At 45.6% G+C, this 19,485-nt stretch overlaps 1 protein-coding gene across 1 annotated transcript in view; it reads right to left on the bottom strand.

The window, feature by feature from the left end:
• Positions 1–1,162: 1,162 nt before the first annotated feature.
• The window catches only part of NTSR1 (neurotensin receptor 1), a 55,176-nt gene continuing 36,853 nt past the window's right edge, over positions 1,163–19,485 (bottom strand). The window contains exons 2-4 of the mRNA XM_014873931.2: positions 18,469–18,670; positions 8,486–8,576; positions 1,163–5,982 (exon numbers count right to left, since the gene is read on the bottom strand). Coding sequence (XP_014729417.1) covers positions 5,733–5,982; positions 8,486–8,576; positions 18,469–18,670 — 543 coding nt within the window. The 3' untranslated portion in view covers positions 1,163–5,732. The remainder of the gene's footprint in view (positions 5,983–8,485; positions 8,577–18,468; positions 18,671–19,485) is intronic.

Below are 19,485 nucleotides of genomic sequence, written 5' to 3'. Positions count from 1 at the left end.
AGGGCTGAATACCAAATAAAAGGATCCATAAAATAAATTATTTTGATCTTTTTATGCTTGATGGTGTAGGGACCGTAGAGGCTCCTGCTCTTCTCGTCTGGAAGCAGCACCAAAAAGCCTTTGGAAAGGAAGTGCATTGAAGCCAGGTTTTAGAAGATGGATTTTCCAGGCATGAATGATTCCAAATATTTAAATTTTATTCTCTTGCTGCTTTCCAAACAACCTTTCCTTCTATCAGAAATCAAAACAAAAGGGTTGAATGGTTAAAAACAATGAAGATTTTATGGCTCAGCTCAGCTATTGCACAACATAACATTAACCAGGAGCTGCAGGGAGGATGGAGGTGACTGATTTTTGCTCATTTATTGTAAGGACACTTTAATATAATGGGTAATACCCAAGCATTCTGTCCCCACAAAATTACATTTGTGTTAGCAAAATAAATGCCAGGGAGAAAGAGGATCACACTAAAGGTGGGACGATAGGAGGGGAAATCTCACTGTTGAGACACAATAAACCTGTTCCTTTGTCATCATTTTCTGGGGTGAGAACTGACTCCTTTGCTGTGTCCCTACAGCTCCCAGTGTAATAAAGCCCCAACCTGCTCAGTTTTCTGGGCAAAGCTGCTGCAGAATAACGACCAAGATACAACATCTGTAAATACAACATCTGTAACATTTGCCCTGAGCAGGCAAAAGCAAGCAGGGCAGACAGGAAGGCAGCAGCTCCGAGCCCTGCAGTGGCACTGGGATCTCAGCACTCGGAGCTGCTCAGTCTGGGAGCTCAGCTCTCATTCCCACACTCCAGGCTCCAAGCCCTGGATGAGCTGGGTGCTGCCCATGGCTCTGCCCAACAGCACAGATGTGATGCATTTAACAGATCTCAGGAAGGATTTTTCAGGGCAAACATCACCGATGGGAGTGTCCTTCAAACCTGACTAGTCCCCTGTTTGTTTGCTGACCTGAAGTCAGCAGCAGCAGGTAATGTTTGGGTGCTGTTTGTGCTGCAGAGTGCAGGAACAGCAGCACTCAGGGCCCTTCTGCAGAGGAGCTGCAAATCCCAGTTCAAAGCAATGGAATTTCACCAGTTTAGACCCCAGCCAGGGTGCCTGTGCTGTGTGATAAAAGCACACCTGCCACTTCAAGCAAAAGCAGCCCAAGCCTTAAATTTGGATATTTATTTCTTAGGATCAATAAATGACAAAATAAAATACCATACAGTACAAAGGCTATATCAGGAATTAACCATCTCATTACACTTTGATCAGTAAATACAGTATCAATAATAGCATGTTACACTGAGTGTTTCCCATTGCCACACAGAAGGATTCCACACCCTCTTCTTTCCCTTTGTCACAGAAAATATTACAAAGTAGACACTGACACACTTTTAACATTCATTTTTTTCCCCATTGAGCAACAGGCCACAGAAAATAAAGCACATCAACATTTTGTATCTCAGAATAAAATTAAAAAAACAAAAAAGGTGCACTTTAAAAAACATTTGCCATAAATACAATATGTGCAGGACTATCAGGTGGCACAGCTGAGGAAGGACTCTGGATCACAAAGCCAGGACACAGCATCATGAAATTTTGGATCAGCAATTTCTGCTTTCGTACAAAGCAAATCCAGACTGAGGACAGGAAGAGTGGTCGAGCTGTGATGTGAAGAACCAGACAGAGCTCTAGCAGACACAGCTTTGGTTAAAGAGTCACCAAACAGCACAGCCAGGAGGACACTGGGCTGGCACAGCTTGGCACAGGGAAGGGCTCCCATGCCCTGTGGATGTTTGCTGTCCCTGCCCAGGGGCAGGAGCAATGCAGCTGCACAGGTGATGGGTCCAAACCTGCAGCACGAGCTGTCTGCAGCAGCAGCACACTCAGGGCTTGTTTCACTGAATGCTGGATGCTGGAAATGCAAAGGTCCTGCTATGGTCGTGCCCTGCTAACCCTCCTCGCTGATCTTCCAGTGAGTTTTCTCCTGAAAACTCGCTGAAGTGAGGTCTCATGCACCTTACAGAAAAAGACAAGCTCGGCAGAGCATTCCAGCACTGATGAGCTGGTCCTGTCTGGGGGAAATTTCTGAATAGCAAAATGACTTCATAAACCTGATTTCACACTCTGCCAAAAAGCTGGCTCTGGCAAGGGCACTGTGAAGAGAAACAAAACCTCAAAATAACGTTTGAAGAGGTCACTTGATAGACTCTCTTCAGAATGGAATTTCTCAGAATCAATCTGGCAGCACTTTACATCTGAGGATTCCACAGATTTTATTCTTTTTTTTTTAGTTAAAACAAACAGTTCCAAACACAGGCAATTTGCATAGATGAGCAGAGGCCCCCACACTCACCTCTGCCTCAGTGAAGAGTGCAGCCAAGGCAGGGACACAACGAGTGGGAGTTTTTGTTCTGTCTAATGGCAAAAGCCATTCACAGCAGATTAAATCTCAAAACCTTGTTGGGTTAGCAGTTCAATCATTGTTAAAAGGCATGTAAAGAACCGTTTCTCTGGAACATATGGGGCAATTTGTACCTTCTTCTTCTCTACAGGGCTTGGAGCAACCTGCTCTAGGGAAAGGTGTCCCTGGCTGTGGCAGGGCTGTGGAACTGGATGGTCTTTAAGATCCCTTCCAACCCAAACTCTCTAGTGATTCTCTGGAAACCATGGGGGTTTGCTATCCTCACTCCTTTGAGCTCAAGGGAACCACATCTCTAAGCTGAATATAACAAAATCGTGTGAGGAGGGAAGAGAGGATGGAAGCAGCTGTAACTTACACTGCTCAGCTCGAGGTTGTCAGATTCAGCCAGGGGAAGAGGTAGCTTTGAGCTGCAATCTCAGATTAAGGCCATGGACCCAGGTCTGCTTTCCTGTTAAACTGAAGAACAGAGCTGTAGAAGTCAGCAAACCACTTGGATAAATCCCTCAAATTCCCCCAGCTCTTCAGCACTCGAGTGACCCAACAAACACTGTGGAAAGGGTTTATGATAAGTTCACTTTTATTCCAGCTTTTTCCCACTGTCGTGTCAAACCAAAAATAAACCTGCCAGTTTCTCTGAGCTGTGATCAAATATTCTGTAAACTGCCAGTGTATCTCAGTAGTGAAAATCTAAACCAAGCATCTTATGTGAAACAACAATTTTTGTTCTGTGTTTTCTAAGATAATCAAGCACATTTCAGTAGGTTGGTGTTGAACAAGTGTAGTAATAATGTTTAATATTTCAAAAGCAAATGAGACATGCAGGGTGTTAAATCGTAATGAAAGTCAAAGCAATGCAGTTACAGCTTCCCTGGGAGGTTTCAGAAAGCTCCTCCCAGCTGCTACTTAGAGGTGAAGTAAAAAAATTTGGGTCATCCAGAAACTTTTGAAGTGTCTTGCCTGGAAGGCCAATGTTAAATGTGTGACATCAAGACTCCTCTTCCTCTCAAGGCAGATCTTTCCCCTCTCCTGTTCATGGTACCTGGATTTTCCCACTAGGCAGGATGAACAGCTCTTCTTCTTCCAACCTGCCCAAGCCATTCCACACACACCATACTCAGAAAATACTTGCTGGTTTCTCACAGATTTCCTTCTGAAGAGATCAGTCTCCCTTTTGTCTTTTTGTTTCAATTTATATATTTGTGTGCCACTACCTGATTTCTTTGTCAAAGAGGAGTCAACAGTCCACGAGCAACAAAAATGCTTGGTCAAATAGAATCTCTGCCCTCTGCTTGGTACAACCGGGGCAAGAGATCACAAGAAGGCATGACAGAACAGAGCTTGCAGTTTGGCTGAATCAGAAGAAACAAAAGCCCCACTGACTTTTATTTTGAGCCCTTTCTTATGCAGGGGTTCTGTACCAGGCATTAAAATCACCTCCCATGCCTGGCAGGTGTGGCTGGAGGTCATGGCTGATGGGCTGCCTTGGTGACCAGCTGGCTACAGGTTATAAATGTTATAAATGCCCCAAAAGTAGTCACTCATCACCAACAACTCACAGCAAATGCCCTCAAATGTTATTTCCTCTGTGTGCTGAGCCCAACAGGACCTAAACCACAAGTCCAGGGGGTTGGACTTGATGATTCTTGTGAGCCCCTTCCAACTTGACCTGTTCTGTGATTCTGTGATGCAACATCTGTAGCAGCTGTCTCCAGTGGTTCAGTCACTGGTGTCCATCACTGTGTGACCCTCACTTGGGCCAATCCACACCTCCAGCACTGTGGCTTCACACAGGGACCACGGGGGCTCATTAGCTGAAGGGTGACACGGGATGGGCAAAGCCCAGAAAGCCAAACTGAGCCAACTCTTCTACTTTGTCACCTTTCAGAGACAAATCCTGCTCTCCTGATGACATGTGGTGTGAAAGGAGACACCAGGTCACCAGCATCAAAGGCTGCACAGGGTGATTGGTCAGTTCCAGGTTTGTGCAGGTCACCATCTGGGAAAAAGCCCTTTAGCTTGTCCCAGAGCCCTGTTATTTCAGTACTAAAGACTCTGGAAAAATTTCCTTTATCTTATAAGGGGCCGTTGGAGGTAGAACCATATGGGAGAAAAGCTCATGCTACCTGGGAAATTTCAAAGAGAATTTTCAGGTCTTGTTTCTGCTCCTCTTCTGTTCCTTGTTAAAAGAAAGTGGGTTTAGAGCAAAGACTCCCCAGTTTAGACTTTCTTATGCTCTGCATTTGAACTCTCTGAATATTAGGGGTGCAGATAAATGTGCCAACAGTTCTGGTAGCAACAAGTAATAAAAGAAAAGGTAGAACAGGACGACCTGCTGCCTACAACTGCTATATACTGAGATGTCAGCCTTGTGGAAATGGCGAGGAAACAAGTAAAACTGGAATAAGAATGGAAAAATCTGAAGGTCTCACAGAATTGGGGCAGATTGCTCTTATCTCAGCAGCCTGGAGCCCTCACGAGCTCAGAGTTTTCTCATCTCTTAATGCAGGCCAGCAAACTGTTCTCCCTGGTAAAAAATAGGATTTGGCTGTATGGCAGAAGGAAGATTTTCCATCTCTGTTCATTTTCAGCGCTCCATCTGGGCACAGCCTCTGCATTCCTGACTTTGCCAGAGACTCTGCTGTCATGGGTGCAGTGGTACCAAAGCCAGGCACTGTGGATGCCCTAAAGACAAAGGTGACCCCACTCCCCAGGCCACAGCCACCCCAGCCTAGGTAAGGCATCATCTGTTCTTATTTAATTTCAAGGAGCCAGAGTGGCTCTCTTGAGCACCTCGGTCATATTACTCCCAGTGGAGATTTATTTCTAAAATAACCACCTGGCTCCCTGAGTTTTCACTCCTCGTTCATTGAACATGCCACAGATGAGCATATCCATTCTCCAAGAACATCCCTTTCTGTTCAAAGCTTCTTTCTCCTCATCAAGCTCTCTGCTCGGTGCCACCAGGATCTCAAACCCTTGGATGTGAACACGGCATCTCTGCACTGAGAAAAGGATGAAATGCAGAACAGTTTTGCCTAAGTTGAACACATTTTGGCTTCCCAGTTAACACCACACCTGGATTTATGCCAGACTGAAGTTACAATACATGTAGACATTACTCACAAGAGGCAAGGCCAATGCTCGAAAATAACCTCAAAGTTACTGGCAGAACAAAGCCTATTTTTTCCAACAAAAATGACTTTGCTAAACACATTTGTGTTACGTGAATTTGGAGACCATGCATGAAAGTCACAGAGGCCTCTCTCAAGTTTTGACTCCACGATGAATTGCATTCCTCCTCCACCTTTGGCTTCAGTACGTGGTTTCCCTTGTGACCTGGCTGGAGAATGTGTGGTTGCTGGAGATGCTGTTGGATTTCCTGGTGAAGGCCAGTCGTTTCTTCTTCTTCCTCCATGGCAGGCACAGGATGGTGAGCGTGGAGAGGAAGATCTGGCGGAAGTTTGCCGACACCAGGTTGTAGAGGATGGGGTTGATTGCTGAGCTGACGTAGAAGAGGACGTTTGTCAGCATGTAGAAGTAGTGGTAGAAGTTGTAAAGGAAACTGGAAGAACAGATGAAAGACAGAAATCTGAATGTGAAGAACTCAAAGTCACAAGGGTGAGAAAAACTTGAGTTGCTTTACAGCCAACCTTTCTAGGTTAGCTTAGCAGTGGTGCCTGAGCCACCACCGCCCATCCACAGCTACAACTGGCCAAACATGGATCAGGTGCCTCTGTGAAGATATTGCCCCACTCACCAGCAGTTAGAGATTATTTAGCCCCAGAGCCAGACAAGATATTTACCTCGTGCATTCATTTTTCACTTTGGAAATAGGCATTCTGGAAACTGAGAAGCCAGATGGAAATTTGCTTCTGTGTCATACATACACATTAGCTTGACTTTTTGGCTGCAGTTCTGATCTACAGAGGTTGCAGAAGAGCCAAACTCCAGTAACAGATGCAGCTCTCTCCTCCCTCTGGCAGTGAGAGCAGCATCAGCTCATTCAATGGGTCCCTGGGTTGGGATTTGTCCATAATGTGGGACAGCATTTCCTGTTCTGGGGGCAAACTGGTGATAGCATCCTTCTGAAACACATCCTAACCACCACAACTGAATGCTTTGAACTGGAACTGGTTGAAAATGTTTTATTATTTTTTATACTTCTGGAAATATCTTTCTTTGGCCAACTGAGAACAACAGCCCCGAGCTGGTAAAGCATTTATAAACACCACGGGTCTCATTTTCAGGAAGACGTTCCTCAGAATCATTTTTCTTGGTGAAAATTGCAGACCTTTTTTCTAGTCTGAATCTGAGTGTCTAGCAAAAGATAAATAGAGAGTGCTGGACCACATTGACCATCCCTCCACACCCCCTCAGCACTGCCAGGGACTGCATGGCCCATCCAGCTCTTCTTGTAAGAGTTTCTCTGTGTTGTTGTGAAGAATTAATGTTAGAAAAATTTCTCTTCTTCAGGGCCAAGGCACATGTGTTTATAAATGAACATGCCAAGCTGCTGCTAACTCTTGGTTAGCCACCAGACTGATAGTTCACTATCACTCTGTAAATTCAGTGTTTTCCTAAAATCACTCATGGTTTTAAAAAGAAGAAAAAAATATTATGTGAAGCAGCCATGATGCATAAATTCCCACTAACTGCAGAAAAACTTCTCTACCCCTCTTGCTCAAAGCAAATGCAGATAATTGAACAGTGCTTTAAGTGCTTTTCATATAGAAAAGCAAAGGAGAAACAGGAGTTTGTCCTAGTGTGTGCCTAGAGCTCTGTTTTCATGCCTGAAGATGGATTTTGGATTTTACTATGGCTGGATCCATAGTTCCATTCAGTAGACTGCTATATCCTAATTCCTTATATTTTGTGTTTGGGGCTGATGGGATTTTAGGTTTTTATTGTTGTTCTGCTTTTTGATATTGCAGATTTTTTTTTCCTTTCCCTTGAAAGAAACAGTCCTGGTCTCAGGGAGAACAGGATGTAGCACCATGGCAGGAGACACAAGAGTGCATCCCTTGGCATCTCAGGCTTCCTCAGTGTGTGTCCCCAGACAGCATTAGCTCTTAATGACATTTTTAAAAATAATTATTAGTTTGGTGGCTGCTTTGCTGGCCTGCTGCCTCAGAAAGGAGCAGGGAGCTGCTGGGGTGGCTCTGTACATCTGTGAGCAGTGCATGTATGATCATGCAATTATCTCAGAACTCTCTGACAATCTGGGCACTTCCTAATCAGCAGCAACTGCTGGTATTTATTTTGACCCACTCCCTGAAGAAAACAGTAAATAGCCTGGCCCAGACTCAGTAAGGAGCACAGTTATTGCCCTACCTGTGTCATCTCCCCTGTCAGAGAGGAAGTGTGGCCTCGTGGAGTTAAATTGTGTGCTGACAGGAGCTGCTGCATCTTAGGGCTGGGGATCAATATCTCTGACACAGAGGCTGAAATCCACTCTGGATGTACCAACCCCCCCGTATAAATGTCATTTCATCAGGGGGTGCCAGATTGAAGCCCCATCACTGCTGCCAGCGGGGGTGAGGAGGAGGAGGGGCTGATGATGAGTTTTGGTTCAAGGTAATGCTTGCTACCAAGTGTCTGGGGGATTTAGGTAAAACAAAGACTCTTAATTTGTCTGGCAAGCATTGAGACATCAAAAAAAAAAAACCAAACCCAAACCCCAACAACAACAAAAAAAACAAACCAAAACCAAAACAAATACATAAACAAAAAACAAAACAAAACAACCCCAAAACCAAACAAAGAATCAAACAAAAAACCAACCAAACCCAGCAATTAGGTGTTTGAGACTTTCACCCCTGGGTTGGAGAACATCTTTGTTCCCAGATCCCTGCCTCCATCTCCATATCTGTGGGTGCCCTGAGCTCCCAGCCTGGGCTGGCATGGGGGGACAATGCTGTGTCCCCCAGCTGTGTCCCCCACATTGTGTCCCCAGCTGTGTCCCCAGCTGTGTCTCCACACTGTGTCCCCCACATTGTGTCCCCATGCTGTGTCCCCCACAGTGTCCCCCAGCTGTGTTCCCCAGCTGTGTCCCAGCTGTGACTCACTCTGTCCAGTGGCTGGAGGGGACGTAGCAGAACATGAGACGCCGAATGTGGTAAGGGAGCCAGCAGACCACGAAGGCAATCACCACAGCACCTGCAAGGCAGGAAAAAAATCCTTGACTCTGTGAGCAATTCTCCATCAGGGTCAGAAGGGGACCTGTCTGCTTGGCTTTAATTGCTGAAACTGTTTTCCTGCAGCCCCACTTGTTCTTGTATTGCTGTAGTGCAAAGAATTAATAACCCTGAGGGACAACCAGCCTGCAAATATCTGTACAAACAAGCAAAACAGAAGTAATAGAGAACAGCACTAAGCACTGGGGCAGGGGCTTTAGGAGCTACAGAAGGTGCAGATGAAGGTCTGGCAATGCCTAGTTCAGACACTGGCTTAAAGGAAACTCTGTCTGTATTTGTGTGTCACGCCCTTGTGGCACCGGGTATCTCATTCTAAGTATTCACAGAGACAGATGGTGATGCTTTTCATCCAGGTAGACAGGGAGCCAGGGCCACTCTAATCCCATTAGTTTGTGCCACTGGCCACAGTCCCCACGGTGCTGGGCATCATTAAACTGCTCTTTCCAGTGGCAGGGCTTGTCCTTTTGTTCTACATTTGTGCCATACCTGATATTACAACACGTTTGGGTCTGGGCTTTGCCATAATAAAAATGATCAATTAAAGGGTAAGCAGAGAAAGACGTTATTGCTTTTTTCCTTTCCATTCTGAGGGATGTCAAACAACAGAAAATAAAATGCAACAACTCTGAGGCATAAAAGTACTGTTGATAGAGTGCATTTGTCAGTCTGGATTAAAAAGTAGATCTATCAGGCAATCAAGAGAAAGAATCGTTTCCTTTTGTAGTATGCATTTCAACTTCTGTATGGAATAGCAGGTTTCTGGCAGAATCTTAGCAGGAAATCAAGAAATCTCAGTTAAAACATAACACAATAAAAGGCAAGAAGAAAATAAAGGCTAAATAAAATAACTAAGTTAATTTTTGGTCCCAAATTTGCTCTACAGACAACAAGGGACGCACTACTCTTGTCCTTTATGTGACCTGTAAGGGGCTGGGAAGCAGCAAAGCTCTGCTCCAATGAGAGGTACCACAAGTGCAATGTGGATTTGGCACGTGGAGCCAATGGCTGGGGTTTTATTTGCCTTGGGATTGGAAATATTTATGTGGATATGTCCCAAATCCAGGCACTGTCATCCCACAGGGACCATGTTGTAGCTCAAGGAGAAGATGTGCAGAAGATGTGCAGAAGATGTGTTTCCTTTGGGTAATGCAGTCCAGGAGGAACCAGTCTGGCTGTGGCTGCATCTCCCCATCACTGATGTTTAGCCAAGAGGCACAGGAGAGCAGAAATTAAATAATCTCTGGTGTCCAGCCCCATACTCACACCCCACTCCAACTCCATGAGCTCCCTCTCTCATTAAACACCCAGCTAACAACAGAGAAGGTTCTATTCCATCATGCATGACAGCATCTTCCAGGAATGCTGCAAAAGCCATTTATCCAATAAAGATTTAAGCAACTGAAGGGACACGCTTTGGAAAGAAGGCTAGAGGGACTGTTTTTATTCTCTTGTCCAAGCGAATTCATTTTTTCAAACTGTTTTTTGGCTGCTCGCTGGCCACAGTGATCATAGCTGTAATTCATCACCAGACAGCCTGCAGCCCTTCAGATGCCATCAAATGAATGAATTTGACCTGGGTCTGATCCTTCTCTGAGGAGCTTTGATGGGACTTTGACAGGAGAGCCCCTGCAGGACACATGGCACAGGAGAGGAGGGGACATCCCCTGGGAAGCTCGGTGGGAGCATGGATGCCTGCCTTGCTCCTTCGCATTTCTGAGCTTTTGGCCACCTCCAGAAATTCATTTCTCTGTCTGATGGGCCTTTGGTTTGGCCTGGATGGAGCAGTGTCCCTGTGATTCTCCAGGAGACCCCTCCCAGGGGCTGCAGGAGAGGCAGCACTCTCCATCCTCTCCTCCTCCATCCGTCAGCCCCAGGCCAACAGGAACGAGCCAACATCACAGCTCCAGCCCATCTGCTCTCCCAGCGCCTGCACATGATTAGCTGCATTTTCAGGCTGCAAAAGCAGCTTCCCAAATGGCTCCAAACACAGATTCACTCAGGCACATCATGATTTTTGCAGAAAGCTCCACGCACTGGCACTCCTCAGCTGCTCACCCCTGTGTGCAGCTCTTTAGGAACGGCAGGATCCGGATTCTTTCGACAGCCAATTATAAGAATCTCACACATCTGCTTGTTAAATTTACCAACACGTTAAATGAAAGTGGTTTTCTCCTGGTAAATGATCTCTGCCTCTGCTGCTCAGGCAATGCTGTGCCAAATAATATGGATCTATAGTAACAAAAACACACATTGAAAGAAGTATCTGCTTAACATCAGCAATTAAGTAATCTGTGATAATTCTGTAATATCACATGCAATCACTACGCAATTAAAACTCTAAAACAGTGAAGTGCACTGGAGACACTTATGGTCTGATTTGGAAGTCCCAGCTGGGTGACACACTGTGCAGTTCTGTGCTGCACAGATTAGGAGATCCCGACCTGAATTTGTCACCCTTAATCCTTATGTTTTCATTTTATCATACAAGGGATCAAGCAGAATTAGGGAGGCAATCCTGCCCTCTTGGGTCTTCTTCCCTGGGAGGAATACAAAACATGAGACTGTGTTAACTTTTACTTAATACTGAATGAAAATATCCTTTTCTCCCAGGTACCTTGTTCCTTTCCCTGCTGTTTTGTTCTTCCCTGAGCACCTGCCTGTCAAAACGGTTGAGTTTAAAACAAATCCTGGGTAAACTGTCTGCCAAAATGATTTTTTATTGTTGTTATGAGCTCCTAGGATGTTCTTAATCACCAAAAGCTTGACACATGGGTTCCTTTGGTGGAGTAAGAAGAAGCAGATCAGCCTGCTGGAGCTGAGCACTGCAGGGGAAGGCTTTGACTCAGTGTGTGGGGGGGTGACCGTCCAGGATGGTGTTTGTGAGGTTGGAGATTTCCTGCCTTTATTTTTTGAACTAAAAATAAACCAGACACATCCCTCACTTCTAATTAATTCAATAAGGTTCTAACAGGAGCAGAGCTGCTCCATGAGCTTCTGATATTTCCTATATTCGAGCAAATGAGGTGCCAAACCTCAAGGCTGGGATGTGGATGTGGGAGCCCAGCAAGATGACCCCAGCGTGCCAGGGGTGGCAGAGAATGATCCTTCCAACAATGTATGCCCTCATTTCCCTTCTAAATCAAACTCCCAATTTAAATGTGTATTAAACCCTGAATTATTACATCCTGTGTCTTTCCATTTTGTCTTATAATGGCTCTTTTCTCTGCCTGTTTCAGCTGCATACCAAGGAAAAGGGGAGAGGAAGGAGGAGTGGCAGAGGACGAGCCCTGGTTTGTTTTTCCTTCAGGAAGTCCTGCAGAGAGCAACATCAATTCTGACTGACATATTTTTCATTGTGCAGGAGATTTAAACTGTGCCAGTGTCGATTCTCAGACTAAACTGGATGTGGGAGCAATCCTGGAAGTTAAATTCTCTTAGATCACACCGGGTATTTTATTTTGCCTTGTGTGTATCCCGGGCTGAGGCCGGGGAACTGCCCTGCTCCAGGGCCATCTCTGGGTTAGCATGGGCATGGGGTTTGTGCAGAAGTTTGGCTGGTTTGGCTGAGCCCAGGAGTGATGCTCAGGAGGGGTTTCCAGCCCCCAGCCCCTGGTGGGGCCATGTGAGGCTGGGGGTGGCTCAAAGCCTGGGACAGCCATGGCTGAGGAGCCACCAGCACTGACTCACTGGGGAGCTGCTGTGGCACAAAGCACTCACTGGGCTGCTGTTCTCCTCCTCACTTCATCTCCTCCAGCCCCCATGGGACTGCTGAGTCACAGCCCTGCGGTCTGGGGTGGCCCTTGGCGAGGGCATCCCTCTGTGCTGTCCTCCTGTCTCTGCAGGACAGGCAGAAAAGGGAGGCTGCTCCTTCTTATAACCACTCTGCTGTGAGGCCCCCAGAGAGCCTCAGATCCATCTTCCCTTGATAGTTTTGTCCAGACTATTTCAGACAATTTATTTCTTTTTCTCTGCATTTGAAGGGGAGCTGAGCCACATACAGATGTGGAACAGCACGGTAGAATTTCTGAGCAAAGGCAGGAGCTGTTTGGGGAGGTATTAACCTCCCTGAACAACAGCTCTCAGCCTTTTCTGTGCTTCAGACTCATCCCCAAAGCTGCCCAAGGGGTGCACACCCACCAGCTGGTACTATTTGAGGTGTACAAAAGGTTATGGGGCTCGTGTCAGGGTAATGCTGATTTCTGGAGAAACAATCCTTGTACATCCCAAGCTCCCTGGTTTTATATACTAATTCAGTCGGTGCCATTACAGGAGAACCTCTCACAAAATGCTGTTTGATATGAGAGGTGGTGAAAGCTGGGCCAAGTGCAGGCACAGCTGGCACAGCCTTGTTAAACCTCGAGGTGCTGTTTATATTAACATGATGTTCTACCTGACAGGCTGTTGGCAATATTTATATCAGCTGGCCCCAAAGTAGGGATTGCAGGAGCTGCCAGGGTAGGTATGAGCCCAGTAAAATCAAAACCACTTCTCCTGGTATTTGGGTCATAAAGCTGTGGAATAAAGGATTTCCATAAAAGTCAATAATAATCAGCAGGGATTGGGGACCACCAGCATGAGCCAGGAGTACTCAGGAGAGCAAAGAAGAAACCAGGAGTAACAATGAGCTTGGGGAGTCCTCAGCTCCTTTAGACACAGCTGAAAATACACAGCATTTGCTGGATACAATCCCCTAATGCTCTTGAATGTATTAATGAAAATCCCTAAGTTCTTCTTTATTAGTGAAAGTGAGACAGCACAGTGAATAAAAAAACCTTTTGGCATTCAAAATCAACATATTTCACACAGACTATACTCTCCAGTCCTGATTTTTAATGGCTTCAGATGACAGATTGGAAAATAGATGTGAATTCTTGCCCCAGCTCATGCCAGTGGTTAAATCATTCCCTGGCAGCAGTTTCATCCATAAGGAGCAAGACAGAAAATACAGATTAAAGCTGGCCCAAGAACAGGCACTAGCAAGCAGCACATCACTGCTGTCCCAGTGCAGACTGGGGTCTCTTCCCAAGTTTCCTTCTAAGCTAATTATTCTTTTGGAAATTAGAGAAGAGGCTGCTTGATTCCATTTAAACTTCACTCGTGCCATTTCCCCTGGGGATGTCTGGATGTTTGGAGGAGAAGGAAGAAGAAAGGAAGAGAATTTCCCCTTTGAAAGGTGGAGAAGGGATCTCATCCTCACCAAGTTCAAGTCTGCTTCTATTTGGTGAGATCAGAGGTAAACTGAACTGGCTTCCTCTGCAGCTCTTTCTTCTTTCCCCTCCAGTTTTGAGTTTCACATATCTTTTGCTCCTCCCAGAACGGTTTCTGCCCATCAAAGGGACCCTGGAGCTGTATTCACTGCATGCTTCTACACTGACTAAAGCCCTGGCCAGACTTCATGTTTAGAATCACACCAGTTAACTTTTTAAACACTCACATTGTCACGGCTTAACACCTGGAAAATCTGCTCTCAGGGCATGGCAAATCCTGGAGCTTTCTGCAGAGATGCAGCCACGAGAACCTGCAATTCCTGCAGGAATGCTGTGCCAGGCTGGGCTGTGGTGCCAGCAAAGGGACACATCTTGGGAGAGGGGAAAAAAGAGACTCCCTGCCCCAAGAGGTGCAGCCACCCCTGGTTTTTGCTCCTTGGAGGGTGTTTATAGAGTGCTCTGATGCTGCTTGTTTTATCTCACTTGGCAGGCTGCAAAGTAAACCTACAACTACAAACATCTCTGGGAAATATATACAACTGTTAAATAGGTAATTTATCCTCCCAAATTTCAGTGTGACATTTCAGCTGTTAAAATCAGCTTCCACTCAAGCTTAATGCCACAGGGGTTTTGCTGAACTCCACTTGGAGTTGCTCAGACTTTTTATTAGAGATACAAACTGCCATGCGTTTTGTTCCTTTCTTGAAAAGAAATGATTCATGAACAAATAAATCTGCTTTCCTTAGAATATAGGAATTATAAAATACAACTGTTTAAGGAGTTTTAGACTAGTGCTCTTCTGTGTATTGTGGTTGCCAAGTATAAGCTATTCCTGTCTGTAGGCTGGTTATACTAAATCTCATGGCAATATTCTCCTCCTGAAATGAGTAACTCAGACTTGGAGCATTGGTGAAGAGAAATGAAGGGATTCTTCAAAGTATTTGTTGAGAAGGGGAATTATTAATGCACAAATTAATGAAATACATGGATACATCATTAATTCTTGGCCTTTGTCTTGTATTACTTGACAAAATGCAGAGGCCCTAAAATAATAATTTAAAAATTCACAGACGTTGACTTGACTTCATCTACTAAAAAACATTTTACTGAGGCATCAGCCAGCCAGCTGTGGGAGACCGAAGGATATTGTTTTAATTGGCTAAACCTCTAAGTGCTTAATAATTGCTTTCACTAAGCAGCTTCAGTATCAGAGCAAATGCTACCTGGACCTGATTTTAATAGGCTTAGCCAACGTTCCCTTGCAAACCTCCCCTCGATGTGCCTCAGTTTGTCTCAACATCGTTATCAGAGCTCAGCTGTGCCATTCAACAACTCCTGCCTTCCTTCCATCCCCGTGGAGCTGATCTGCCAGGCAGCCAGGAGCTGCTGAGGCTGCTTGCAGGAGAAGGGGCTGCAGGCAGGTGAATTGGTGGGGTATCAGTCCATGTCACAAAACTGGCCCCTTTTCCAGAAGATATTTTGGCAGAACAGAGCTTTCCTCCTGAGCCAAGATCAAATACACCCTGACTTTTGAGCAGCGGAGGGAATTGGGCTAAGAGAAGCCCAATTGGAGAAGAGGAGGCTCCAAGAATTTGTTGCAGCCTTCCAGTGCCTCAAGGAGCTCCAAGAATGCTGGAGAGGGACTTGGGACAAGAGCTTGGAGTTACAGGACAAGGGAAATGGCTTTAAATTGAAAAAAAGGGTTAGACTGTACATTAAGAAGAAATTGTTCCCTGTGAGGGTGGGGAGGCCCTGGCACAGGTGCTCAGAGAAGCTGAGGCTGCCCCTGGATCCCTGGAAGTGTCCAAGGCCAGCTTGGACAGGGCTTGGAGCAGCCTGGGACAGTGGAAGGTGTCCCTGCCCATGGCAGGGGATGGAATGAGATGAGTTTTAAGGGCCCCAAACCATCCCATGATTCTATGATTGCTCTGGTGCGTGTTTGCATGTAAATATTTAAGCATTACTTAGAATTTTATCAAGTGATTGGGATATCAGGCTGTGCAGTCAGAGAATGTTCACACAGAGAATGTTCTGTGCTGCATCACACAGCTTTGGGAGACTCAGCATTCCAAGGCTCCAACACAGCCAAGAAACAGCAACACCAATTGGAGGTGGCTTAGTGGAAGGAATTGGAAGGATGAAGGAAGGTGTGACATCTCTTGCTGGAAGGTATTTTTAACAACAGAACTGCTTGCCCTGTTATTCTCAGAAAAAAAGCTGGGAAGATGCAAGTGCCTGGAGCCCTCTGAATTTAAATCCTCACACCTGGTGAACTCTGACAGAAGAGAGGGAATTACAATCAGGAATCTCATCCCTACTGACTTAATGAGGCAGCTCCCAGGCAACAGGCCTGACACATTCCTTAATTCTGATCACCCTCATTATTTTGTACATGACCAAAGCCAGACAGAGCCAAGAAAATACACAAATGCTACCAAAAAGGAGGAAAACTGTTGTGGACGTTTTGAATGAGGCTGTTAGCCTGGCCACTTTTAGCTCTTCTTTTAATATAAACAAATACTTAATCTCAGTACATTTGGAAAAAGGAAGGGTTTTTTTGCTGCTCTGATCTTGTCCAACAGCTCTGCACACCATGAACTACAAAAATTTGTTTTCTAAGCATTACTTTTACAAGTTATGAAAAATTTTGCCCTTAAACCCAAATCAGCCTCCTCTGTAGTTCAGGCCAAAATTTACTTTTGGAAATGGAAAATACTTTTACCTCCATGAAGCTCTGATACTCTGCCAACAGTTTTATAAGGAGGGACAAGTGTCATTTTTCTTTTCCCACCCTCTTCCTCAAATGAGCCCAGACTCTGTTCATGATTTTGGCTGTCATGGATGCTGGGATAAATCATGTGCATCCCTGTGTATTTTTTGCTACTTTTCAGACAGCTCAGAGGCCTGAGTTATTAACATATAACTCATGAGGAACAGGTGACAAATGTGAGTGTGAATCAAGCACCTCCAGTAATCAAGTGCATCTGAAAAACTGAAATGCAGCAGGATTTCACTCCCATTTGCTAGATAAAGAGAGCATTTCTGCATGGTGGAGTGAATCACAGACAAAAGTGAGGGAGGATTTTTTTATTTGCTGAATCTTCCTCAGCACAGAAATGGAACAAACAGCTGCCCTCTCATTGCCTTCCCAGCAGGGAGGGGAGCTCAGTCCTGCTGCTGGGGTGGCCCTGAGGAGATGCCTGGAATACCTGGGCATCGCTGCACAGGGGCCCTGTGGTGCCACATCTGACCCATTTTTGAACCCTCTCGGACTGAAACCCTCACTTTCGCCGACTATTCTCAGCTTTTGCAGTGCACAGCAAACGCAAAAATTTGCCTGGAGAAAAAAAAAGAGGAAGCAGAATAAGATGAAAAAGAAAATTATGCTTATTGTTCAGAAAGTGAAGGGTTGTTTTTCAGTGCCTCAGAGGAGATGTGGACCTGTGGGCGAGGGATGCACTTCCTCCAGTGCTGAGGAATGCCAGGTGTAAATTTAGGTTTCTCTGCTATTATTCATGAAGAGCTCTCTCTTCTTGATGATCAAAGAGGATACAATATTAAAAGGAGGCAGAGAGGTGTGAGGTGGTATAGCACGAGTGAGAAAAGGCAGCTTCTCACTTCATGGCAGCAGGCAGAAGTGTTAAAAAACAGAAAAGGATAGCAAGGACCCAAGTCCTTGCAGGGGAAGCAAGGCTCCCTCCTCACCCACCCATGGATAACAGTTCACTGGGGGACAGAGACAGTAAACAAACACAGTCCAGCAAGATAACTGTGGAGAATTTAATGTCCCCTCTGTTTTTCTTTCCTTTCTCAGCAGGTGTTTCCCAGTAGGAAGCTGGGATGCACACAGTGCTCACCTATGGCATGGGCAAGGGGTGCTGCATGGGATGCATTCCTTGTGAAAAACAGCTGGGAAATTGTCATGGAGGCTCCTGGTGCCCTCCCTAGGGATTTCTCTTGTTGGAAACGAAGTCTGGGCCAAAGCACTTCAAATACCAAGATGCTCCACCCCTGGAAGTGTCCAAGGCCGGGTTGGACAGGGTTTGGAGCAAGCTGGGACAGTGGAAGGTGTCCCTGCCCATGGGAAGGGTTTGGGACCAGGTGAACTTTAAGGTGTCTGCCAACTCAAGCCCTTCTAAAAACACCAGAAAGTCAGAAAGCGTTCTGCTAACAAATCCTCCCCATCCAACGTTTAAAACCACTCTGGGCACACTTTGTTAGCTACTTTGGGTACTACCTTTGAACAGCTTTTGCTTTATCCTCCTAAGGTTAAGCTACGAGACTCTTTGGTCTTTTCCTCAGCTTATTTAATCAAGACATCCACTGTTTTGCAGTACAGCTCAATTCCTGAATGCAGGATCTTTTATTTAAGCTCTGTCTGCACCAAAGCTCCGCAGAAAAAGGGAAGTAATGAAACAATACAAGCAAGGCTTAAATTGCTGTCGACTAAATCATTAAAATGCTGGGCTGGTTTTGCTTTTCCACAATGAGCAGATCTGCTCGTTAACTTTGCAAACCAACAAGCAAAGACAAAAGGAGGGGCTGTTTTGGGGTGAGAGTGCTTTCCAATTTCCACCTGCTACTCTTCAAGTTCTATTTCTTTAGACACCCGTGGCTGGCTGCACACCGAGGGGAGGGAATACTCACGCAGGACCCTCACGCCGTGCTTCAGGGCTTGCACCCTGCTGGGCTCCATGGACATGCTGAGCATGGTCTGCTGGCCACCAATGGTGCACACCTGGTTCTCCTGGGCCGCCTGCTTGAACATCACCAGCAGCTGGTTGGCGATGATGGTGTTGAGCACGGAAATGACGACCATGGGGAACACGAAGGAGATGAAGGTGTTGACCTGCAGGGGAGACACGGGGCACAGTCAGGGATGGGATGAGCAGAGCAGGAGGTTGGGTTTTATTTCTCAAAGCAGCCTGCAGTGGAAATCTTTCCCTGCTCTTACTCAGCTGGTTTTGAAGGTTTATTGTACAGAGGCAGAACTCAAACACTGCTGACGCAGGTTCATTCATGTCGGTCAACACCCAAAAAAGGCAAAATCATTCATATGTAATTACATTCTTTCCCCCTTTTCAGTGCAGTTCATTGCCAGAAATGTCTCGACTGAAACGTGCCATTGATCTTTTCATCTCCCAACCAGCAGGATGCTGCTTAGCTTTCATCATGCATAGCGTGACTTCTAAATAACACTGTGTTATTGTCTTTTTTCTGCATTATGAGCACTCCTTGGGATCTTTTTAACTACCATTTTTGTCTTCTGTCCTTTCCTTGTAGATTTAATGACAGCGTTTTGTTACTCATAACTAAATTAAATAAACCTTGTGCCTTAAAGGATTAAAATTGATCAGAATAAACAAGTGGAAATCATAATGTTTTTAGTACAAATTATTTGATTACTACAATTTTGATAAAATTAAATGGAGGATCAAATTAAGCAGTGATTGAATCAAGCAGGAGTCACAGTTCATGTCAAATGCAGAAAAGCTGCTGCTTAGAAACCTCAGTGGAACTGAGCTTGGCAAAGGGCAGCCCAGGGAAGCAGGCACGTGTGGGGTTTGCCTGCACATCTGCAAGGCTGCCATGGTGGGATGGGCAGCTGCTCTGCTAAGCCCAAGAGCTCATCCTCTCTGCTGGATGGCACAGGAGGAGGCTCAG

Source organism: Sturnus vulgaris, chromosome 17, assembly GCF_052056855.1.
Source record: "Sturnus vulgaris isolate bStuVul1 chromosome 17, bStuVul1.hap1, whole genome shotgun sequence".
Taxonomy (NCBI): domain Eukaryota; kingdom Metazoa; phylum Chordata; class Aves; order Passeriformes; family Sturnidae; genus Sturnus; species Sturnus vulgaris.
Note: the sequence above shows the minus strand (reverse complement) of the source record. Positions and strands in the feature narration are given on the sequence as shown.